Source organism: Anguilla rostrata, chromosome 3, assembly GCF_018555375.3.
Source record: "Anguilla rostrata isolate EN2019 chromosome 3, ASM1855537v3, whole genome shotgun sequence".
Taxonomy (NCBI): Eukaryota; Metazoa; Chordata; class Actinopteri; order Anguilliformes; family Anguillidae; genus Anguilla; species Anguilla rostrata.
The window spans coordinates 13,852,256-13,879,209 of NC_057935.1; the positions used below are offsets into that span (position 1 = coordinate 13,852,256).

A 26,954-nucleotide genomic window follows, 5' to 3' on the forward strand; every position below is an offset into this window, starting at 1 on the left:
TTAACCAATAGGTGTTCCTATTTACGTTTTTATGATCATGCACCATCAGATATATTTTCTATAACATATATTCACAAAATAAGGAAATGTAGACATGAATGCAACTGAAGTTGTATTGATTGATTAGTTCAAGTATGTCAGTGCTTTGATAATTGAATTAAATTCAATAAGTCAGCGCTGGACATGTCATTGTAGCTGAACCGGTTATAGATCGTGTGGAAGCTCATTTTTTCATTGACGGATACAGTAGCTGTAGATTAATAAATATGGATCAGACATGCCCCTCTGGTCTTCCCAAATTCAGTGACTCTTTTAACCACAGATTCAATTTAATGACGTTCGTTCATAAATTTCAATAAATAATTTAAGCAAGTGTTATATTGTTTATTTTCAACCGCACAATAATTTCGTAGTCACTGAAACAAAAAAAATATTTTGTAAGAAAAAAAGTTCTTCGTTTTACATACATGAAATATTTACAATTAATACCTAAATAAAATATAACACAACATATCACAACAAATATAGCCAATAACTCAATCTTCATCCATATGTATTTGACACTGTTTAATCAAAAAAAAAAAAAAACAAGGAAACAAATGAACAAATGAAACCAACATAGTAGACGAAACTCAACAGGCCAAACCAAATAAGATTACATCAACTGGGAATGAACACCTGCAAATTTTGAGATTTCTAAAGGGGATTTCTCTAAAACAGTATATTCTGCCATTTGTAAGTTTCTACACCTTAAAACATAAAATATATATTTTTTTTAAATTAGCTTACACTACTATCTTAATTTATGTAGGTATAATTTCCTACCATAATTTTAAAAATGCGATTAAAAAACTTGTAAACAAAAATTTCACAAAAAAAAAAAAAACAATATTAGTAGGTAAAGTGGATTTAAGGTCACCACTAGTTTCTGTTGTATGAGCTGGTTTCAACTTGTATCCACAGAAATGAAAATGCCTATTAATCAGCTAAATATATGCAAAGCCAACAAATAATCTAAATATAGCCTATATGTGCGTTTTGACGATCTCACAACGTGAAATATTTTACATGTTTTTGTATTAGCATTTTTGATTGTTTTAGTAGCAAGTTTAAATACTCAGCACATATTAATTAAAGGCATCGTTCTTGGGCAGTAGGACACAGTCAGGTCAAGTGTAAAAAAAGCACAAATTTTGATTACCTGATCCCTGGTTTAGATGATATAGTTTATGACCTGAATAACAAAAAAATAAAAAATAAACATTTTTTTTCAAAATGTTTCCATTTTACATACCAAAAGAAAACTAAAAAATAGTATAGCTATACAACTTTTTCAAAAGAGCACCAACAAACTGCCTCCCTGCATATTTACACACGTCAGCCTGGGTACCGATGCCAGCCATATAAAATTGTGTGGAGAATGATCAATCACGTTTTGAATGTCAACTGAAAAAAAAAGAAACGGTTAACTTTCCTTTTTGGAGAAAAATGTGCATTGCACATTGATCAAATTAAAATGAAATATCGGGCTCATGCAGACTATAACAGATACACAGTTCTAGCAAATGTGGTGACCTTGGCAGACTCGCTCACTAACTCTGCCAGTATGCTTCTCCCTCACAGCAGCAATACTGTCAAACCGTGGCTGGACGGCCAAAAGGCACTCATACGAGAGTTTAAAATGCAGATAAAGTAGCTGCAGCATTTTCCACTTTGGATCTTCTTTTTAGTACCGCATCTTATGAAAATATCTTGCAGTAATATTGCAATTGTTGTTGTGGTCAGGCCTATTAAGAATCACACTGCAGAAAAAAAAAACTCTTAGTTCAGTACTGCAGTAGTTCACTGTTGGACATTATATAAACTGTGCTGAGTACAGCAACATTCTGTGTTTAAAATCACCAGATGTGTTCTACTATTCTCAGAGAAATGGAACAACAGTATTAGGGGATTTAACATGAGTTTCAGATGGCGATTAAGCCCTTTCAAAAAGCTTTTAACGTTATCTTTGTGATATGATTTACTTTGGTAAACGTTGGCTTTCAGTGCATAATTCAATCCTGTTAAATGGTCACCACACTTTTCAACTTCTGCCTGTCATGGAGATATATACTGGGTCTAATACAGTTGCTAATCAATTATAATGGCAATCAAATCCAACATGGCTGCATTTATAACAACCAACACACAGAATTTGCACAAAAGGTATTTGGATTATATTATCAGAAACCATCTATTCAAGTGCAAATACATGTATGCATATCAGAACATATTATAAAATATAACTTATACAAGAAATGACCATTTTTTAAGGTAAAATTATTTTACATGAGATATATACCATTAATAATAATGGAAATAATTTAAATAGTGCCCTTTATCTCAGGATCTCAATGTGATTTACACTGTAACAAAAAAATTCAAATTGGCTCTACAAAAAAATAACAAATAACAAATGACTGCCTTAAAATCGTGAGTTAGATGAACAAAAGTTCCTCAGTTCCTCGTACTTCTTGATACAGTTCATACAGGAGAAGCACAAAGAACTGAAGATCCATTGTTCACCTAACTCCACATTGTAAGGCAGCCAGGTTCCTCGTTATTTTAAGAGGAGCCACCTTGGAATTTTGACAGTGTACAGTGTAAGAGGGGAAACTAACCCCTCTATGCACAGCAGCCATTTTGTTTGAAACCTTCATCATACATCAGCTAAAAAGGAGGGATTATAAGGGGGCAGTGAGGTGACTATGTTTAGAGAGCAAAATTAGGAAATTGGCCAGACCAGGGAACCCCCCCCCCCTTCCACCTCCCCCTCCCCCCTACTCTATGTGATAAGTGCCCTTGGATCTTTAATGACCAGAGTGAGTCAGGACCGTGGTTTAATGTCTCATCCAAAAGACAGTGCAGTGTCTCTCTCACTACACTGGGGAAATAAATTTAAATAAATAAATAACTCATTATCTGTTATTCTAAGTTATTTTGCGATTACTTTTTTGACTTGAATTTACAATAACCTCAAAAGACAAGGCGAGGGGTTTTTTTCTCAGTAGGAATTTAAGCATCTGAAATACACATTATATCATGTCACATTTAAGACTGCATTTCCCTTGGGACTATTCATTAGTATTTAGCAGTTATGGTGTTAAAAGCAGGCCAATATCAGTACAAGAACCACCTGCATATAATTCTACAATTTGAGCTGCATGTTAACTGCCAAACTGCAGTCTCAAAGGCCACAGTTGCCTCTGTTTTCCAGTCCTAAGATTAAATAAAAATTCTGACTGCTACACTGATGTGCACTTTAAATCACGAATGGGTGCCTTTATTCATTCTTACGAATGCATCACATCACAAGCATGCGTCACTGCATAGTGTTTATGAACAGCTGGCTCGGAAAAGCTGGATTCTGCAGAAAGGTAGTGCCCTTTTGGCATAAATGCAAAACTTTAGAATATTTCCTCCTACTTTTTTTTTTTGACATTTGATTATCTGAATAGCATAATTTGCACTTCTGTGGCCACAAGTCACACAAGCAAATAGTTTAAATGGTTTTCTAAAATAAAAGGGGAAGCATTTGTATAAAAATATAATCAAATTCAACTTAAGAGTTATGGCCAACGAATTAATATAATGACCACACAAACACAAAATATCAGAGATCAGAACTGTACAATAATTGCATGAATTACATTTACAATTGTTTTAATTATGCAGACATAGCTTTCATTTCATGTAAAAACCACACTAGAATACCTACAGAATAGTCCATACAGTTGTGTCAATATTATAATTACAGGTATGAGCATACGAGAGTAATGATATTCAGAGCGCTAAAAATGATAAACTCTAATATAACGCGAACCAGTCAAAGCAGTGACAACAGGTGGTAGCCTCCTTGGCAGTTTGGGAGTTGTATGGCTCTTCAGAAATAAATCTTCATACCAGAGTCAACAAAAAAACAAATACACTGTGATCAACACAAAAAAGCTATTTCAATAACTGTCCTGTTTGAGTTCACAAAACTTGGTGGAAAGGATCTTTTTTTTAATATATATTTCATTAATTAAAACAAAAAGACGGTTCGGATCATTCCGTTTACGGTAACATTTAATCTGTAATCTGTGGCTGCGACATTTAGCATGTTTATACATTCACCAGCTAAGAACGTGTGCGTGCGTGAGAGTGTGTGTGTGTGTGTGTGTGTGTGTGTGTGTGGTGTGTTCTGCACACACACAAAGGTCTATACTCTTTATGTATGTATGTAGGCATGTATATCTCCGTATATACAGGTATATATAGGTATATACATGGTTATATGAACAGATTGATATTCGGTAGCTATGGAGATTAATATACCTGCATGCATGAATCACTATAAATGAAAATTACTTAAACCTTTTCGATTATTTATCTGGAAAATCCTAATTAAACAACCAGATGACTTATTAACAATGATAGACACAGCTGTGCATAACTGTGTAGCGACGCATACGCAATATTGTTCAATTTGTAGATGAACACTGAAAAGAGAATTATTGGATTCCTAGTGGACTCTGTCATAGTAGATTTAACACTGAGCATGTTGTCGTGTATAGTGTACATATAAATTGGTTTTGTTTTTGTAAACCGATTTGAAGACAGAACGCAGGTCTTTGCATCCCGGGATCTTAAAAGCACTGATGTAAAATGAGCCAAGAGAGTAATTAGAAAATGCAGACCTTGTATAGACAATACGACAATATAGCGGAGATCAAATGCTAAAACCAGCTTTGGAAAAATCTCAATAATCAGAAAGCCCTGGTAGTAAAACTACACATTTGTAATTCCGCCATTTTGTTTAGCATTGAGCTATGAGAAGGATGTGGATGTAGGCGCAGTGCCACGCTGAAGAAGCGTGGATCAGGACAGAGTCTAGCGGAGCGAAAAGGAAAGGAGATGGCTACTTGTGGAAGAGGATTGGCTTCACCGTGCCAGCGAGAATCTTTGGCACGTGCACGGATATGATCTCTGAGATCATCTCGGGAAAGCAAACTTGGTTGGAGAGGTTCTGGGACTGGACGAAAAGGTCGAACGTAAACTGGTGGAGCTTCTTCAGAACCTGAAGCGAGAGAGCAAGAGAGAGAGAGAGAAAATACATTAAAATAGAAATCATCGTGCAAAATTTGGCAATTGCGTTTGTGTCTTCATTATAGTTGTCTACAGTCATGTATGCAGAGGGACGCTTGGTCAAATTTGCATCTAAAGAATATGTGATAACATGAACATTACGATTGTCCATTTGACCAGGATAAGAGCAACATCCTAGCAAGTGTAAATCATGTCATGCAGAATGACTAGACGGTTAGCGAGAGACAGAGGGAGGGTACTGCATTTTTGATCGCTCTGCTCTTTGCATATTTAATGTTGCTTGTGTAGTCACACGGTTGGCGCACTCACAGGTTGGAGGGAGTCCAGGAGGCGGGTGAGCTGCTGGAACCTCTCGGAGCAGCTGGACTTGCTCCTGAAGCTAACCAGCCGGTCCAGCTCGTTAATGTAGCTCCTCCGCAGCTCGTCAAAGAAATTCTGCCCCTTCAGCCCTTCAACGGGGACTAGACGACAGTTACAGTCCTTTAAGCATTTTGTAGGAACAGTGTAGATACAGGTACGTATATAATTATGGGTCAAATAGTCATTTGAAATATTTAAATTCTCTATATGGCAGTGAAATGCTCCTGCAAATGAGAAATTTTTCCAAAATATTTTATTAACCATGTGTTATCATCTGAAAAAATAATTCATTCTGAATATTGCGTTTCTTTTTTGTTTCTTTTAACGTTTTTACGTCATCTGCAGTAATCTGATGTCTGCTAATGTACATATATTACTACCAAAGAGAAGTGTATCAAGTTTTTAATGCACAGGGCAGCTTATTGGGTCACTCAATAGAAGGAGGGAACATTCTGTTGTTAACAAGACCAGGATGTACACAGGCAAGAATCTCCTGACAGAGGCAAAACAATGAACCTAGATGGTTCTCACCATCAAACATCTATCTTTCTCACTTCTTGTGCATGGGAATCTAATTCTGAAACAGGAGAGAAACTAGCCTCGCAAACAACTGCCCTTTTTTTCCCAGAAGGCCTCAAAGACTACGTCTGAATAAGCCCCAGTGTGTCTCCCAGCTGGCTGTACTCACTGGTGCTGAAGAGAAGCAGAGCTTTCATGCACAGGAACTCTTCCTGGGAGACCTGCAGCATAGCAAACTCCTGGGAGAAGTTCTTCATCCGGATGCAGTGTTCATACATGGTGGACACCTGCATTCGGTGCCTGCACAGGAGAGGAAGGGGGGCCATAAAGCAGGGATCTCAAACCCCCCAGCCCTGGGGAGTCAGTGTCTGCAGCTTTTTCCTGTGGTTTCTTCTCAGTCAATAGACAAACCAGGTCTCAGAAACAAGCTGCGCTGACTTTAGCCAATGAATAACTTACATGATGTACTGGTAAAACGCACCCTCCAGGATTTTAATTTCCAATCCCAGGTGTGAAGCTCAGACTGGGACACCAAATACTTTAAAAGTTTTAGGTGTTAGTAAAGTTAGGAAAAGAATGAGTCTGCCATGTTCGGTTTTTTAAAGAACATTCACACAAAATAATACAAAAATCCCTTGTGAGAGGTGAAATATATAAACACATGCAAGTAAACATTGTAATTCAGCAACTTTTTAAGAAAAGAAAAATAAAACTTTTTAACATATTACAACATATTACAGACACCACAGTGTAATGTGTGAGATGGAAAATCTTCCTTCACAAATATAAGAACCGTAATACTCTGCTTCTCTATCAATGATCAAATCACAGTGATGAGATAACCCTGGATAATGTCACCTGGATAACAGCACACTGGCCCTGTTCATTCATCACACACTGGTAAATTATTAAACTGAGTTTGCCAGATCCCCCGAAGATAACCGTCAACAAATGCCAATATCTCACTCTCCCAATGCAGCTCAACTCCATCTGGATCCTTGCTGATATCTATCGGATGATTGCATTACACAAGATACGTGCCTTGCATGAATGATTACTTTCTCGCTTTGATCCACGTAAAGTTTTGATCCTGTGTGATAATCCAAATTACTGCAGATCTTGCATTGAACCCATCAGATCCTAATCTGATAGGTTCAATGCAACTACAGTGAGCTGTGATGGTAGAATGCAGCACACTACACCTGAGCTTAACCCTTTAAAGCATTAACACGGATAGCACAGGCGCATTTTATGCTATAGTTACATTTTTGCAAGAATACTCTGGCAACTGAAAACGCTGATGTTACGGTTTCTATGTAATATTTAAATTCATTATGTATCTAAATTTACTATTTTCTAACTTCCTTCATTTATTTATTTTATTCTTCCTGATTTAGAGAATATTTGTCTCTTTGCATTGTAGTAAACCACACTTTGGCATTGAAAGTGAAAATGTGAAGATTTACTGTGAACTCTTCCTGAACAGAATTTTGTTTTTGTCCCGTATATCTCCCGAGTAAATTCTCAGAGGAACAGGTGACGGTGTTTTATGTTAGTTGGGAGTCATTTCTAGAGGCCGCGGTGTGGCAGTGGGATTCACGGACTCACTCACTCGTTGAAAACAAGGTCAGGAGCAAAGTAAAGCATCCTGGACTTCACATTCTTAAATGACCTCCAGCCCAGAGCGAACACCATCACTGCCATCCAGGAGTGCTGGATGACTGTCATCTGGTCATCCACGTACAGACTCCGAAAACCTGCAGAAACGAGGATTAAAGACACTTAAATAACATACATACGGCAGCGTTCAAATGCACTACCGCTAATTCAGGGTTATTATTTTCAGTAATAAATCACTGGACACACTAAAACTGTGTTCAGTTTAATAACTTTTTTCCTCAAACTACAGAGGTTCATCCCACAGCTGCATGTACTGAGTGTATGTGTGTCTTCACCAATAAACTGTTTACTGATAAATTGTGTACAATCCTGCTTCTTGGCAGTTCCTTAACTAGAAAAATATCTGTGGTAAATTCATTATTGTCACAAATCCATTCTCTCATCCCCTAAACACCGCTAATTTTGTTTTCATTAAGTGCTTTGTTTTGTTTCGCATTGTTTTGTATGCAGACTCACGCTATTTATAGCAAACAAAAAGGAAGGAAACCCCAGTGACTGTTTCCATGAGGGCATGCATCCTATGGGTAAATTTTCCAACTGAAATTTACCCATAGGAAAGTTTTATTTGTTTTCAAATCATTCTTCTATTTCATTCATTTCCTGAAGCTATTGAATTGAAATGGACTTGAAGTCAACCCCCGAAACGGACAGTTAATTATTCCATTATGTACTATAACATTCCATTCTATCAGAGACCCGCAAGGATTTTTATCTGCCTATGATTATCAAGCCTTCCACCCCCCCTTTGGCTTCTCGCCTTGAACGGCTTAAGGCCTACTGACAGCTCTGAACTCACTGACAGTCATGCACAACTGAAGCCGATTAGCAATCATCTGAGCTGCTGCATATTGGCGCCATTAGACCCCTAGTGTAAAGGGATCATTTGCTGTTTTTTCTTTCTTTCTTTTTTATTTAGGTGTATTAAATAAAAAAAATGGACCCAGTCCGTTTTTGCTACCTTTTTACAAACCCACCAACTGTACCTAGACTGCAGGAAGGACTTGGAGTTTGCATTTTAGTCTTAATTATTTTAAGGTTGAATTTGTCCTTTTATTTTCACTTCAAAAACAACAGCCAGAGACAAAGCCTTAACTTAAAAAAAATATGTAGAGCTAAAGACACCAGTTGAATGTTTTCAGAAGGTCTACTTCTTCAAGGCTGCCATAATCCACTCATAACATGGAACAATAACAGATACTCAAAAGCTAATGAACAAAGACAGCAAAAATCCTATGTTCTCCATTTTAGGAACAGTGTTTTAAAACAGTACTCCACGATTTGATTTTCAAAACCCTGAAGCAGCTGTTTACCGTATTCCTATGTGCTCAACTGACATTTAAAACAGATGTTACTGCTTGGCTGATGGAAACAATACTGAAACTGGCCTCAGCTAGTGAATGGAAAAAAGATGAAGGAGCTCATTTCCTTCATAAAGCACAGGAGTACTCAAACTTCCTAATCATGATTTTTTTGCTATTTTTTAACATGATGAAATTATCTGTCTTTTGAAAAGAACAACACAACCCCCCCCCCCCCCCCTTCACTTACAAGTCTCCCTTTAATTGTCCCACGGCTCTTGTTGTCATGGTGACTTTGAGGTTCAAGAGAATCAGTGGGGGAATTACTGAGTCAGAGGACTGACTGACTTCAGCTTATTGTTTGTGTGAAACGTACCAGTGAATTGCAATAAAAAAAACTGCAAAAAACACCCAGATTGAAAAATGAAAGAAATCTCAGAGGGCTTGCATATTTGTACATACCCAACCTTTATCAAATTCAGGACAAAAATTTAAAAAATCAGCATGTATGTGTGTGTGTGTGTGTGTGTGCGTGTGCAAATATAATAACATATAGTAAGGCTAACATAAAAAGGCTATAAAATTAGTAGTAAAGAACTAAAAGAAAAGTGAGTATATAAATAAATGGATAAATGAACCCATTGGGCTATGTTACCTGGCATGCCCTTGGCCCACTTGACGACCTTGACGAGTTGCCGTTCTCCGAGCTCGTTGAGGCTGGTCAGCAGGCTGGCCGCAGAGTCCGGCTGGCCGTAGTCGTGCCCGGCGTTCACCACCTCCGGCTCGATGGCCTCCAGGATGTTGAGGAACATGGACTGGGTGTGGAAGCCCAGGTCGTACTTGGGGGAGACGCTCAGCTCCGCTTCCGCCGGGCCCTGCCCCTGGCCATCCTCGGGGGCCCTCATTTGCCCGATCTTCTTCAGCTTCCGCGCTGTGGCGGGAGGGGGAGGAAAACAGAATAATTTTAAAAATGATAGAGAGAGAGAGAGAGAGACAGAGAGAGAGAGAGAGGGATAGAGTGACCTCACCACATTATTTCTTGCCAATGCCAAGGTAGCTAAGCCAAGATCACACTATTGATTTTTAATCATTTTAGCTCTCTTGGTTAAATTATTTTTATTGATTTTTAAATAAGACAAACACCCCTCCCCAAGCCCCCAATCCCTCCACCCACCCCTAAGCACCCCATTACATTAATAAGACAGAAAAAAAAATCATGTTACATCTCTTTTATCATGTATCTGATCAACTGTTTTCAGATGCCTTTCTGGGGCACCTTGAATTGTATCTGAAGCATTCAGCAATCCATGTAAATGACTGAAGACCCTTCTGGAGAATAGAACAGGGTATGGGTAGGAGACACCATAATCTATTTAATTGTTAAAGTCCAAGTGACAACGGTTGTTTTTTTGAACGTGCATATACATGGGTGTGTGCACACGTGAGATATATTTGACTTCTGGTGAACACACACACACACACACACACACATCTGTGTGGTGCCCTGATTCACACTTGAAACTATAATGAGAATGATAATGATAACCACAACCATACAAATGTATCACTCAAGTTAAAATGAATGGAGACAGTCACACCATAGAGGCAACTCTAAAAATGACCTGTGACCATACTATGCAGTATTTTTTAGCCTGTGTTTACAATCAAAGAAGTCTCCTTCTCCATTTGCAACCCTGCCCACTCACCCCCGCATACCCGAACGAGTCACAGACACGAATATTGACTAGAAACTACAGGTAAAATTCGGTCAAGACCACAAATTGAACATGTATAAATAATTTGAAAACTGGACATTCTGGTTAAAACGTGGAAGTCTGGCAACCCTAGCTGCATAGCTAGAGGTAGCAGGTCTGACATAAAACAAGTCAGCTCCATGTTGCTTTTCATATTCTTGGCCAAATTTAGCTGACACCACCGAGGAAAATAAATTCCAAGGTTACAGTAACTCTGGTCCTTGAACAAGCCCTGTTGGCTTGTCTTTTTGCTTTACTGTATCTGGGCCTTTACAGCAGCTAACTAGCTATAGCAGCAAATACTCCGTTGACATTTAATCCCAAACCACAGGCTCTGTAGCTACACCCACACCTCCCCACAGAGAAAAGAGTGCCACACCCAGAAATGTCCAGAACACATTTTAGAATAACAAATACAGGTAAAGGTACATGAATTTGGCAGAGATTGCCATTGCATCATAGGTATGCTTTAGCATGGTTATTTGCATAGTATGCCTTTTAATGATAATTATGGCTACCAGAGGAGTCATACACACACATGCACATGTACAAGCACAGGCACACTCACTAACGCACTAACAAATGAACATTAGCACAAATAAATTTAAGTGGCTGTTGCCAGTGAACATCAGTCACCAATGACTTATGTTAATGTACCCAAATGCACAAGCCAGTGAGTCACTGCGGGCAGTTTGCTATCAATGACAACAACGTTGTAGATTATCAAGAAAGAAGGCTGAATTTCATTCAGTGATAATAAAAAATTATGACTTTTTAACTGTGTTGAATATCACTTAAAATGAGGCATAAAACACAAAGTGGAGAACTTTCATAATAGTTGAGAGCTCGCATAAATAAATAACTAAATGAATGAACTTTTTGTTTTAATTTTACAATACTGATATAATCAAGCAAATCCCTATTTTATCACTGAATAATATATAAATATAAATAATATATTCATAATATTTCAATTTTTTCCCCAAAAAAATAACGATTTCCAGAAAATGTTGACAGGACCCAAAGCCAAAGGCGCATGGTGATTAATAATAATGAGGACCAATCAGGGTTTGTCAAATTGTGGCTGCAGAAGACTCCAGTTGGTTTCTCCATGATCCTCTCCAAAGCACCAACGTGCCAGTTTTCACAGAATTACATGGCTCATAGCACAGCCCGATTGGAGACCTCCTGGCCTGGCTACAGTCAGAACTGTGCTCATTTCCGAAAGGCCCAACGTAGCTTCAGTTTCCATTAATAAGGGATTGCGGTCTACGAACCTCAGAATTACATACTGATCAGTCACCTGTGTAGTGCAGGAACCTCAAAGAAGCATAAGCAAGTGTACCCCATCAAGCTCAAGCTTATTATAAAATACATAGACTATCTTTGTTATAATCACTTATGCAAAGCAAAAGGACATTAGAAAGAAGTCACACTTGATAAAACACTAGAAAGGCACCTTCCCCTATAAACGTATGTGGGGGATCATCTGAAAATCAAAAAGTTATCAAGAAAGGCAGGTTTTCAAGGGGGCGGCAGAATGAACCTAAAATGTTACACATGTACCGGAAAGATGGATTTGTTCTTTAAGAGCGCTAGAAGCACTTGAACTGGGGATTCAGAAGCTGACTTCTCATCAGTAATGTTAAACCACTAGTTCCTCAGACTAGACTAGACCCTGGTCCCACATGTATCTTCACATACGCTTTGTTTGCAGTACAGAACAACCTCTACTTCTAGCAGAAAGCCGACAAACATGTCCTTATCATATCTCACTTGCTGCTTTTCTAATTAATGCATATAAACATAAACTAAAATTTAGAACTACAAATTGAGAGTAGGCTGTTCAAAAAGTAATGCTTAGAGTGCTGTAAGCAGTCACTCCAATAAAAAGAGTAATTTGAGTTGTCTATTTTGAAATATTCCAAATTCCGCACAACCCCTGTTCCCAAAGTCTTCATATCTCAGAGCCTCTGCTGTACTTCTGCTCCATAAATTATGCAAACGCATGAGTTTGTGCGTGTGTGTGTGCGCGCGTGTGTGTGAGAGCGTCTGTGTGTGTGTGTGTGTGTGCGTGCACGTGTTAATAGTGGGAGAAAAGGGAACAGTGAAAGCTTTTATGGCAATCTTTTGCTTTATAGATCTACATCCCCCCACAATTTGTAAAATGGGACTGAGGATAGAGCGAGACTAAAAAGGAGTTTTTAATAAATATTTCAATACGTCCACAGAGGGAGAGGCTCTGGCCTTAATTAGATTCGGCAGAACATTCCACAGGATGCCCCTGCAGCAATCCAGATCTACAGTTTCTGTTCTTCTGTTTGGCTGCCAAAGACATCACAGCAAAGAACCGGCTTTGTGCAAATCTGACTGGATGCACTGCAGCGGGACAGTGAAAATGAATAGGACTGCAATAATAACACTGAAACAGCCAGCCTGTTCTTTCATAACAGTCTTCCATACATGACTGGAAATCTTAAATCATAATCTCAATGGATGAACACGAGATATACCGTCTAACAGGAGGAAAAAATTAAGTGAAATATCACAGAATAATAAAAAAAATAGGATGTACGTATCCATTAGGACTTGAAGATAACTATATTTCTTGGTTAGAAACCTGAAATTATATTTTCAGTGCAATATGATATGACTCAGAAAACAAGTATTTGTTAATTGTCAATTACTCTCATCATTAAATATTAGGGATCTGAAAACCAAAAAGTAGCTTTCTGGGTTTCCTTTAATAAGCCTAGTTTTTTTGTATTTTGTGGATATCTTAAATATCCTTCTCTAGTACCAGCTGTTTTCACACATGCAGAGACTGTTAAAATAAAAAAAGAGAGCAAGGATTCTACTACTGCAAGAGCAGCCAGGCCTCAAACTCATCTGCTCAACTTCAGCCCTGGAAATGGACCTGAATGAAATCTGAGACCGCGCGACGCACACCGGCTTAAAAATAACCAATGAGCTCGCAGAGCCTTCCGGGGAGGGCGGAATGTACACCGTGGAAGAATGAAAAACTGCTGTCTCATAGGCTTAGTTTGAGGCCACACTATAAATAAATAAACATCTTCATTTTATCATGGCGCTGGGGTGCAGGGGTACCAGCTTTCCCCCTTCCAGATTTAACAAGACCGCCTGCACCACGATTTTCATACGAACCAGAGTTGGGCAATGGCGGTATTTCATTTGCAAAGACGAAAGGAAGTGTACATTATTATCTAAACCACTACAGTGCTTTGCATGAATGCATCCAATACAACTGTGCCTGACAGACAGAGAGTATTTTTACAAAAGGGCGTGGCTCCTGTTTGTATTAACTTCTGACCACGCCCCTGCAGTACCACACCAGGCCACAGCCCTTCAGAGGTACAGACTGTGCCGCAAGCTCACTATTTTACCATTTTACACATTATGACCAAACACTGGGACATGACCAATATTTCATAATGGATCACAGGACATTTAAATTACATTTCAGGCTTTCACAGATGCCCTTCCAGAACTGTTTTCTTTTTTTCATGCAATCAATTTACAAAACTGAAAAAAACCAAAGCAATTTGGGTTAAGTATCTCACTCAAGGGTACAACAGCAGTGTCCTACCTGCGAATTGCACCAGCAACCTTAGTTTTACAAGCCATGTTCCCGAACCATTATTCTACACTGCCACTGTTAAGCCTAGTTCATACTTCATCGCAAGCCCCTTTGACAAGTATCGCGCAACAAAACTGTTGTATTTTCAACTGAAAAACGTGTCACACATTTTTTTTTCTCAATGTCACACACTTCTAGAATGCCACAGACACTGTCACACTTTGTCACGTAGCGTGATTGGACAATTTGCAGATGTACACAAATGTTCACGAGATTGCTGTCTCGTTACCATAGAGACAACAGATCCCTCCCCGCACGTCTATGCTGACGTGTGCCAAATATCGTGTGGCGCCATCATTTTTATCGCACGACACATATGACAAGTTAGGCTACATACTGCACGTTAACTGAGTAGAGGTAGTGCTGTGGTGAAGAGCTTGATTTAAAAACCAACTATGATACACAGGGACACGGTTGAATAGCCAGAAGAGACGTGTATCAAATATGATAGACAGAATCTGCACGTGTTTATTAAAACCACAAATGTGATGCTTCAAGCTACATGCTCTTCATCAGACCATCATTAACTATGCCAAAGTTCTTGGCGCTCTCTCTGAGAATCCGACCTATGTCGAAGCTGGCATCCCCGGTGAGTCCCTGTAGCTGCTAGTAGACGCTGCCTCCAGATGGTAAACTGAAAGTGTCTTGAGATCTGTTGAGATCAGACTGTCTGGGCTCTAAGACTGCAGCCAAATGAAGACACTCACTTGTGGTGTTGCTGTGGCAACACGTGTCCTAGCAGCAGTCAGCCATGTCAGGGCTTTATGCTAGGCTGCGGGGTAAGTCCACTGCGGAGTGTGTACCACTTCTGTTTCAGCTAGACGAGCAGGCAGATCTGAATGCATTACACACAAACCTATTATTGTTACACTCAAAAGTAATTTGCGCCTGATTTCTCTCTGGTCAGAGACAGTGAACACTGTGTGGCAGAAACAGGGGAGCTTATGAATACTGCAGTTGTTTTAGCTTTTGGAGCGTGATAGTTGATAATCTATTTAAATAATCTTTTTTCTCTTAAATTGACTTTACTTTTTAATGTTCACATTACTTGTGCATATGTGTTTAGGTAGCTTTTGTGTGTCATACTGTATTAGTTCTCTTTACATTTAAATCTTGGCTGCTTATATTTGAATGCTTTGCCAACACTCCTTTGATGTGTCCTTCCAATAAAGCAGTTCTGAATTGAACTGAACTGTTAGAGAGGGACAGAGACAGTGGCCTTCACAAGCAGGCCAGACTCCCTGGAGAACAAAGGCCATCCTCACACACCGTCAACTTCAGTATGCAAAGACTAGGCTGCAATTGAAAAAAACGCAACATGTGAAAAAAAAATCACCAAATAAGGGTCTCCCCCTTCCCAACACCCAAATAACAGTTTATCACAGCTTTTCAGAATGTGACATCAAATAAAAAAATGTGTCTGTGAGAAAAAGTGGCTGTATAGGGGCAACAGTAGAATACAAAACTGCCAGTCAGACCCTGAGAGGCAGTGTCCGAAATGTCCCCTAATGCCATACTGATGCCAAAAACAAGCAGTGTCTTGAGGCCTGTGACGGTGGAACTTATACGACTGTACCCGTACCTGTCTGATTTGGCCAAAAATAATAATAATAATAATAATAATAATAATAATAATAATACATTTAATTTGCAATGCACTTTTCATTAAAAATAAATCTCAACGTGCTACAGAGTAAAAAACAGAAGCATGAAAAATTAAAAAAATAATTATTAAAGTGTCAGTTTAATGATCAAACTATAAATTGCACCATGTCAAGCCAAGGTTTGAACACCATATAAGGATGTGTTCCTCTTCTGCATGATATGGCACACTATCCTAAACATAAAAATGCCCTGTGAAGACAAATACTTCCTGGTAACACTGTGGAACTTAACCAGAGGTCACATGTATACATGGGTCCCCTTGTTCTGTATGTTGTACTTTTGCATTTAGTTTGCTATGGGTTTTTGCAAATGTACATGATTTAGCAACACATATGGTACTGTATGCCTGCTGAGCACTAAATGAAAATATAATGATCAGTTATTTGCCTTTTAGCAAACACACTCTTACCCCAAGCAATTATACAGAGTTTATTTTAACATTAAATCAGTTTGCACAGCTGGGTATTATACTAAAGTACTTCAAGTTAAGTATGTTCCTCAATCGCTAAGATCAGTACACCACCTGGAAATCAAACTGACAACCTTTGAGTAACAAACCCACTTCCTTAACCATTAAGTTACACAACCGTCCGAATGAATGTGATGAATTTATTAACCACATATATTTTTAGTTATATTTAATTATCTAAACGTTAAAAAGAGCAAAGACTCTGAAAAGTACCCTACAAACGTGAGCCGTTTTTTTCCTGATACTAAATATCTGTTTCACATGTGCGTGCAACATCAGCTTAATCCCGGCATATAAATTCGGCCTGCTAATACACATGGGATGAACCCTAATCACCCCTGCTTTGTTCAACTGTAGAAACTCAACACCTGTGCTGGGCACAGACAAAATGTTTATATGCTTTCTGAGTGACTACACACTCCTTGTGTTTGAGGAGCTTGTAGAACATGAGAATATTGTTTACATGAGGAAATACAGGAAGTTCACTTTGTATTTGACTATGTAAAAAGGAATCTCTTTTTTTCACATTCAAGACTGAATCAGCTCCCTGCAGGACCTTTCTGCACACCCTGCAAAACCAATCAGCTGAGGTATAATGGCGCTGTGTGGTAAACAGTGGCATCACGGGTATCACTGCCAGAACCCAGGGTTCATGCGCAGGAGTCCTCTTCCTTCTTCCTTAAGCGGTCCCGTTTTCACCCAGAGTACAGCGACAAGACCCCACAGTTAACCGCAAACTCATAAATACCGCAGCTGCAGCCGCTACCGATGACAGCATTACAGTTTGAAGTTATTAAAAATGTATGTTATTCTGGCACTGTAGCTGTGAGTAGCATATTGCTCGTATCATGCCCAATACCCTTGCCTGTGTGTGTACGTGCACACACGCTGACTCTCTGAAATGTTAATCATTCACCTGTGTTGTTTTAGTGCTCATCAGGATTGACATTGCAGAGAGGCAATACCTGATAGGACCTGATAAGACCTGACCTTTTTTGTTTGTGTGTGTATATGTTTGTGTGTGTGCGTGTGCGTGTGCGTGTGCGTGTGCGTGTGCATGTGCACGTGTGTCTGTCTGTCTGTCTGTCTGTCTGTGTCTGTGTGTATTTGAGTGTGTGTGTGTGTGTGTACGTCTGTGCATGTGTGTGTGAGTGAGAGAGAGAGAGAGAGAGACTTGTCTCTTCCTGTGCCTGGTGGTTCTGGCTTGGCTGTACTTCTAACCCACAATGCACCACTTCACTGAACCTCCCACTATCCTGACCATGAACCACTTTTATGAAAAACTCCCACTTCCAACCTACTGCCATGAAAAATCCCACACAATCCCTACATTGTAGCACTTTAATGAACTTTGAGCCAGTACGCCCTATTCCCTCAATGTCACAGAAAACGAAGAATTCTGAGGCCTTTTCACCTAATGAAAAGATGGTGTGGACTTTTGAGAGGGTCAAAAAAGTACCTTGTAAAATCTTGTTACGCAAATTAAGGCCAGCACTGTATTATTCAGGACAGCTTTTCACAAGCCCTTTCACAGATAACTGATCACAGTACTATTTTCAGAACCTAAATGTTGTTCCCCTTGACAATTAAAAATGTGTTTTCTAAGAGAAGATAATGATTAAACCTACAGGATTGTAAAGGATTGAACAGCCACACAATCTAAAAATACTTTTAAAAAGTTGAAATATTTGCATTTTAGCTTGAACAAAGCATTTAGAAGGCCGTCTTTAATGTTTTTAAAATAAAATGTTAAATGTTAAAAGTTAGTTTTTTCTACATTTGTGATTTTTCTACATGTTACTATTCCAGTTAAGTTTAACGGAAGTACCACCTTAGACCACGTAAGAAACACAGACAGAAGTTCTGGACTGTTTTAACAGCAGTATACGTCTTCCTACTGTGTTCTGTTCTTAGGTAATTCGGTGGTGCTTTCCTTGGAGAAAGCTAACAGTCTCATCACAAATCTCTCAAAAAAAATTTTTTCTCCCAATACTGGAATTATCCGGAAATATATTCATCTTTCCTTTTGGGCCAGGCAGACTACAGGCACCTGATTGGCCAAAGGAATTGCCTTTTAATGAGATGGGGAAACCCTGCCACTTGAAACCTTGGCAAGGCCAATTACACACAGCCACGTGGGGCTACCAGCTGAGATTAGCACTGCCAGGGGTCAAGATCTGAAACCAAGACTCAAGGCCTCTCATTGCACTAAGAAGGAGTGCTTTAGCAGGACGCACCACCCAACAGCCCAAATCTCCACTCCATGTGAATACTTAAGATATTAAATGAGATAAAGAAAAAAATTTTTTTATTTATTTATTTATTTTTGCTGGGAGTGTTCCAGACTCAACAGCGAAAACAAAAATGCTCTCTTTACAAAATGAGGTAGTATGATTGGAAATTCTGGCCTTAAATAAGTACAGCTGTAGTAACTTGACCATGAAAAGGGAACAATACACAAAAATAGTCTCCTTGGTATCCTGACGGCTGCCAGCTCTGGGATTGGCAAGGTGCAGGTCATGTATATTTTCTTACTATTCTTGCCCATCTGCATTAAAGGCTTTTAACTTTTCAACAAAAAGAGTATTTCGCCTCTTTCATGACCAAGACATTACAGCTCATCCTCATGTTGCCACGAACATACAACTGCATTTGGCAAAGAGTACCTTTTTGGCTAGGTTCAAGGCTAATCAGACAAGGAGATGATGTAAGACACAAAATGGGTGTTATTATGTGTCAGCAGTGTCTTGCTGGTCAACCACAGTGATATGCTATGGAGAGCAAAGTCTATTGATTGGTTCATCTGGGGGATCACAAAATGAAGGCTCACTCCCCAATTTTCAATGTCCCAATTTCTTAGACATTTTTATTCCATAACTAATTCCAGTTTGTTGCGTAATCCCTGCACTGAGATTCAGAATGCAGACGCTTGCAACAGCCTCTATTTGGAAGCATCCCATTAATCAAAAAGGCCATTTATCGCCACCCAGTGAACATGATCTATTTCTAATTTAGTACAGTCATCACACAAGCATCTGATAAACAGAAGCTTGCTTCCAATTTCACAACAGTTCCCTGCCAAATTGGCATGTTACTGATGTAAGCCATTTTTTCAGGTTAGCATAGTGCAGAACTGACAAAATGTGTCAGATGTAAATGAATTTTTAGTTTCCTTTTTTTTCCTTCTGTTTTGCAGTGGGAATAAGGGGGGAGGGGAGGGGGGAGGGATGGCGGTTTTTTTTCCTGCGGGCCGGGGACAGCCAGTCCCCACGCAGCCCCATTTATAATCCGGCGGACTCCGATGTTGACACCTCGTTTTGCGTCCGCGCGCCGCATCCGCTGCTTCCCCCTCGCGGCGAGGCCGCAGGCGCGGCTTCGCGCTCGCATGGATCAACGGAGCCTCTGTGCTTGACACATAACGGAGAGGTCAGGCCGAACTGCGCCGCTGTCACCACCCACATGAACCCGGGTCCAGTAAACACACTCTCCCCCCCTCGGTTTTATTGGCAGAACAGCCCCGAGCACATTCTGTGCTCACGCTGGCTGGCCGCTTTCACCTGCTCCTCAATGTCACACGCTGCTTCCCTCCCTTTTCCATACTGTACGCTCAGGAGGGAGGATATCCCCATTGACTCACTTTTCTGGAATTGTACCCTAGTTTAACACTATAAATGGGGGAAAAAAAGGGTAGCTTTGCCAAACCTGATGCCCCCCCCCCTTCCCTCACAGACACACACACACGCGCGCCTGCATCAACACCAACCCTCCCACGCACACCTCACCTCCTTTGCATCGCACACAGACCCTTAGATTTTGAATCTGAATGAGACGAGAAGTCAAAGCCAGCGAGCACGGAAGTGGTGCACACAACAAATGCACTACCCTTTCCCTTATCACACCCTCTATAACCCCCCCCCCACCCCCCACCCCCGCTGATCCCTCCTCCTCCTCCCCCATGAAGCTCTTGAGTTCATAAACTGAGGACAGCATGTACTTGGCCTGCACACCTCTTATTTTGACCTAGCTATGTCAAAGATCTTTATACAACGTTTGGTCATATACCTCCCTTCTTATCATGGTGACTTTTAACCACTTAATTAAGCATTTTGCTATTGCTTATTACACTAAGTAAGGACTACAAACCCTTTGTTCAACTGCATTAAGTTATTATGGAATTTCATAAGTTGCTTAAAATTGTCTAGACCTATGAAACGAGACGAGGCTGTGAAAAAATTGTTTTCCGAGGTCCAATTTTAGAAGCGCTAACGGTAATATGCAACCCATAAGGTACAGTATATAACATTCAGTGACTTTTTATGTACAGAACACTGCCTCTTATTTTATCATTTCGCAGGGGTGGGTGTTCCAAATGCTAGACAAACAGATTTATGATATTATTATATTAAAACTCAGTAAGCCTTTATTCAAGATTGCAATGGCCATGTCTCTATTAATAAGCTCTTTCAATCTGTAACTTTAGGACTCACAAGGCATCTGTCCAAAATAGTTACACAAGCTTTACAGCTTGATAACAGGAGCGTTGGTTTAAGCCTCGTCATGCAACTGGTCATTTCTGCCTGTGGATAGCTGATATGCTTTCAAAGCCAGACCAGCACACTTCAAATACAAAAAATTCCAGTGACAGGCACCTGTGACGATTCTAAAAGGTGATATGATTACTCTCAATGCTTCTTATAACCTTCCTGACATGTTTCACTTAATTCAGACTTGAGCACAGATTACAGGGTAGTCACAGCGTCGAAAAGTATAACCTGTCAGTCCGTGTGAGAACCACTCTGGCCCTGTTTCACCATTCAGGGCACTGATTATTCCAGAATATGCATGCAAGTGGTGCAGCAAAGCACCAAGTCCCAGGTTAAGTCTAACAGCTGCTCCTGAGATATACTCTTGAGTATCAATCCTTAAGTGCTCCTTTTTGGCGCTATACGCACAACATCACAAGGGTGGTTGGTTTCTGAAATGAAAGTGAGTAGCAATTCAGTGAGCATTTTTGTGGTAAAAAATCAGTGAAAGGTCGGTGAAACGCCCATTATACGTTCAGGGTTCAGGGGAAAACCCGGCAACAGTTTCAAAAGTGAAAGTTTTCTAACCGACGAGGACATACCCAGGCTAAATCGGGGTAAAACCTGAGCTAAATAGAGGTTGACCTCGTCTGTTCATGTAAAATGCCTCTAAATCTAGATTTCCACCCCCTCGACGTCTAGATTTTGGCTTTTGCTCACTGGGAACTTTTGCTCCCAGTGAATTAGTATTGAATCTGGGCCATGATGTCAATAAGTGCAGATTGGTTGTTTGATTTGCGTGGATACTTTCTGTAGTCTTGCATTTCATATGTTGCTTTTGTTCAGATGTAATCCAAGGTGTAATGACAAACTTTTACCTAAGGTCGTGTACAATATTTGAAATTATTCTTTCTATTAGCACAAAGATGCAAAAAAACATGAGAAGCTTTAATGAAAAGAGGAGTAAAGAATCTTGCAGCCATTCTTCAAATGTGGAGCAGATGCCATTCGAAGGTGATGGCATCTAGAAGAATGAATTCAAACAAAAACACTTCCTTGATCTGAGATACGCACACCAAGAGTGTCTGACAGCACTGTTGGAGCAGGGTGAGAAAATGTCAGAACGTGAAGACTTTCAACAGCTGTCAGCCAATCATCACAAACGGTTAGTGCACATGGTCATAAGGACTGTTACCTCAGTCATTTTCCTCATCGCTTACCATTCCAGGAGTAGAGATGTCTTTCTCTGTCACTGACAATGAATTGTATCCCCTTTTTCATCGCTCCCATCTACAACTAGCAAAGTACAATCCATTTCACGTATTTCAATTCAAACTGTCTCTCTCTCTCTCTGTTGCTCTCTCTCTCTCTGTTCTTTTTTTATTTTTGTCAGACAGACAGTTTTTTTGTCATTGGAAAGTAAGAACAGTGAAGAAAGTCAAAATTGAAAATCAGGCTAATATTAGCCTCAGACCTGCCCCCGGAACCTAATGAGAAGGGCCAATTCCAAGGTGATGGCGAGGAGATTGAAAGGAATAGGTGGAAATTACCCGAAGGCACAGATGGTGGCTTGATTAGCTCCAGGGAGACCATTGTGTTTCAGCCACGGACGGGATGAAGCTTGGGGGGATGGGGAGGCTCTTTGCTGTGTAATATCCCTGAAAATGCTTTCATTTCAACCTGTCACACTCAATGAGATCTCCCCGGTCCTGGTTACCTATGCGGAAAGAACCAGGTCCGGTATCCAAGGGAGGATGCACGTTTTCATGCTCACAAATACACAAAAAATGCACCACCTCTGTATGTCTGTGCAAAGGACTGGCATACTGTCTGACTACTATGTCCATTGTGGACGTACTGGTGTAGCGCGTGAGATCTGAACCATGTCCAGCTTCACGGCCTTTTACGTCACAACTGTTTGTTGTATTAATCCCATGCGCACAACTATTTCACTCTGGGATAGTCAACTTGATGACCTGATTGACCGGAATCAGCCTGGCTCAACAAGGGACCTGCACCACCAGATTTTTTTTTCTAAATCTTCTTCAGAGCTAAAAGAAAGCTGAAGGTAGTCTGTCTTCCACACAGAGAAGCTTACTTAACATAGCCTAAGCTTTACTTTTGAAAGTAACACTTTAACCATGTTAAATTATCACTTGAAATTCAAGCCAAACCATCTGCTCCAGTTTGAGCAGTATTGGATAAGTCCTTCTTATTCTTTCATAACATACTTCACACAATATACTTAACACTCCTGCGCCTTAACTGCTATAATGCATGATTCACACTGGAGCACAAATGGGCAGGCTCCATCCTCCTGCTCTCTGATTAGCTTAGCAGTTAAAGGCTGGCTGCCAGAGGCCAAGTAAGGCTCTGCATGTAAAATCAGGCTAGAAAGCCCCGGACCAAATGGCGCGCCAGGTGGGTGGACTTAAGAAAAATCTCATTTTAATTTAAAAGTCAAATGAAATTTGCCACTCATTAAAGTTACACTACATGGCCAAAAGTATGTGGACACCCCTTCTAATTACTGGGTCTGGCTACTTCAGCCACACCCATTGCTAACAGGTGCATAAAATCAAGCAGACAGCCATGCAATCTCCATAGACAAACATTGGCAGTAGAATGGGTCGTAATGAAGACACTCAGTGACCTTCAACGTGGCACTGTCATAAGATGCCACATTTCCAACACGTCAGTTCATCAGATTTCTGCACTGCTAGAGCTGCCCCAGGTAACAGTAAGTGTAGTTATTGCATAGTGGAAACATCTAGGAGCAACAACAGCTCAGCCATGAACTAGGCCACACACGCTCATAGAACAGGACTGCCGAGTGTTGAAACCCATAGCAAGTAAAAATCGTCTGTCCTCTGCTGCAACACTCACTACCGGGTTCCAGACTGCCTCTGGAAGCAATGTCAGCACAAGAAATGTTTGTCGTAAGCTTCATGAAATGGGTTTCCATGGCCGAGTAGCCACACAAAAGCTTCACCATGCTCAATGCCAAGCATCAGCTGAAGTGGTGTAAAGCACACCGCCATTGGACTCAGGAGCAGTAGAAATGTGTTCCCTGGAGTGATGAATCACGCTTCAATATCTGGCAGCCTGAAGAACGAACCTGGGTTCGGCGAATGGCAGGAAAACGCTACCTGCCCGAAGGCATAGTGCCAACTGTAAAGTTTGGTGGAGGAGGAATAATGGACTGGGCCTGTTTTCATGGTTTGGGCTAGGCTCCTTAGTTAGAGTGAAGGGAAAGCTTAATGGTACAGCATACAATGACATTCTAGAGAATTGTGTGCTTCCTACTTTGTGGCAACGGTTTGGGTAACGCCCTTTCCTGTTTCAGCAATGCCCCCCTGCACAAACCGAGGTTTGCAGAGTAGTATGAAAGAATTTGAACATGTGCTTGCTCTTCTCTCAACTCAATTCCTTAAACTGTTACAAAGAGCCATGTTGAGGACACAGTGCAAAACTGGAAGGACAGAAACTATTAAACTATTTAAAAATAGCTGAGAAACATGATTCTCAAATTCTTGCAGACCACAGAATGACCAGTGCAATAACTACCCAGATGCCAAGAACTGCTTTACGATACGGCAGACTTCTACGAGGACAATGAGCCAAACATTGTAAACAAGACATTGTCTTTCCCTGGGATACAATGAGGAACTTGTATAACTGCCAATATTTTAGAACTGGTTCGAAATTTTAAAGGGACTCAGTAGTGCAACAAAGCAAAATGCATCACAGCCCAAAACCAGTTTAAGCATCGGGTGTTTATTTGCCAAACTGCTGCCCTTCGCCAAAACCCCCTCAAGCTATTTCTACATATTATTCATTTACATGACACTCACTGAAGCAATTCTCATCACAGGAAGTACCTCTTTCGTTGTGTTAAGGGTTTTAATCAGAGGCACAAATGTAATCCTTACCCAAGATTAAAACATACAACATTCTGGGTAAATTCCTTAACCATGGCAGCATACTTCAACACATAACAGGCATCTGGAGTATACCTGATTTATTTAGACATTTTAACATTTCACTGTACAATACTATATTGTGTCTCTGTCACAGTGCCATTTTAGCCTTAACATGGGGTGACTGACACATGGATATGTTTTAACTATATAAACAGATAAATCAGTATGTAGTATACGCTCTATCTATGAAAATGAAAAAACAGCTGGAATGAATTTACTTGTGGAAAGTTAATAACCAAACATATTTTCATAACGTAGCTAATCAGTATCTACATATATTTTGTAAACAGGCTGGTTATGACAGCTATTTACGTCATGAGAAAATACATTACAGTTAGTGTGCATACTATTTTATTTTATCCAGTACTGTTTAAATGAAGAACAAGTAATCCAATTATGTTGCTGGATTGACCATCCATCATTTATTTATGACACAGCCATCATACTGTATAGCAGGCTTTGCCCTTAAATAATGCAAATTTAAACCAAAGGTATGAAATTATTATGAGTTGTCGCTAGGGAACTTGTCCACCTTGTCTAATATTAACCGGCTCTATCTGGATCCATGAATGAGGTCACTCAATCTCCCTGCTATAATATATGCACAGGCAAAAACATGTTGCTGTCGAACATGTTGCTGTAAATCTTTGTACTACATGTCCTCTCACGTATGCAAATTTCTCCCGCAAACTTCAAAAAAAAAAAAAAAAACCAACAAACGAAACAAAAAACACGAACAAAAATGAAAACAATTCCTTACCTCCGAGGGTCATTCCGGCAGCGAAGCACCTTTTGAGACGGCAAGAGGGGCAGTTCTTCCTTCGAAGTTTATCAATGGTGCAATCATTGATGCTGGCGCACAGGTACTTCTGTTTCCCTGGAAAGAGAAAACAAAGAGGGCATACAGTATATGCAGGACAGAAATAGAAACATAACCTTTCCCTAGTCCGGCAGGGGGAAATTGGGAAAGTGGAGGGGCATGAGGGGACGGGGTGGGGGACGGGGTGGCGGGGGGGGGGGGGGGGTGTACATTGGGATCTAACCAGGAATGCAGTCTCACAGGCACAACAGAAACAAAACTTCAACCTGCATTTTCCAGTGTTGCAAGGTTTTCAAACACTAAGATAAGGAAACGGGGTATGTGTTAATCTGATCTCTTTGTCATTACATGTGAGACACAATTTCAAAAACTTTTTTCATTCTGTCTTTCTTTTTTATTCTTTATTCTATTCCTGTAACTTCACTGATTGCCAAAGTCAGATGTGTAACAAAAGGAATATTGCTCACATTTTTTTTTAAAGACGCAGGCTAAATGCCATAGCCAAGCAAGCTATTTAATGCTTGCAAAGCATTACTGTACATCAAAGACAATATGTGACTCCTCTTTTATCTAAGGACAAAATTATATTGTCATATTCTAAGTCTCATTTTATGAAGACAAATGCAACACATATGCCATCCTCATAAATCCATATCCACATGGCTTGGCCCAGAATTACTGGTGTGAGCAGGAGCAAAGAATGCACACTTTTGATATAGCTCAACCTTTGTTCAAATGGTCGTAGCTGAAATTCATTTTTTTTTTTTTTTTTAAAAGGGGCTGCTACTGGATTCAACAGCCGAAAACACCATCTGCTCATAATTAAAAACCAATCGAAAATAAACACTTCATCAGAATGTTGGAGAACTGCAGTAAGTCTGTGGTTTACCCTACTAATTTAGGGTCAGTAACACAGCCTGTTTTACTCTGGCCAAATGCCTTGAAATGAAAAGATTCATTTCGGGATGTGAATAAACATATAGAACTATGTAACCCCTTGCCAATGATATAATCAAGGCATAAATAATACTGGGCAGACAAATAAAATCCAACATCCTCAAAGGTCAAGGGCTGGACACACAAAAAAAGGCTATCTAC

The 26,954-nt window shown here is 40.0% G+C and overlaps 1 protein-coding gene across 3 annotated transcripts in view; it reads right to left on the minus strand.

Annotated features, from left to right (window-relative positions):
- Positions 1-369: 369 nt before the first annotated feature.
- LOC135250251 (androgen receptor-like) overlaps positions 370-26,954 on the minus strand; it is a 43,417-nt gene continuing 16,832 nt past the window's right edge. For 2 of the 3 annotated variants that reach the window (XM_064326350.1, XM_064326351.1), the window contains 6 exons: positions 25,797-25,913; positions 9,640-9,915; positions 7,619-7,763; positions 6,176-6,306; positions 5,437-5,588; positions 370-5,098 (listed from right to left, as the gene is read on the minus strand). In XM_064326350.1, the coding sequence (XP_064182420.1) occupies positions 4,940-5,098; positions 5,437-5,588; positions 6,176-6,306; positions 7,619-7,763; positions 9,640-9,915; positions 25,797-25,913 (980 nt within the window). In that variant the 3' untranslated portion in view covers positions 370-4,939. Of the gene's footprint in view, positions 5,099-5,436; positions 5,589-6,175; positions 6,307-7,614; positions 7,764-9,639; positions 9,916-25,796; positions 25,914-26,954 lie in introns of those variants that run through there. The other variant, XM_064326352.1, reaches the window with a different exon arrangement.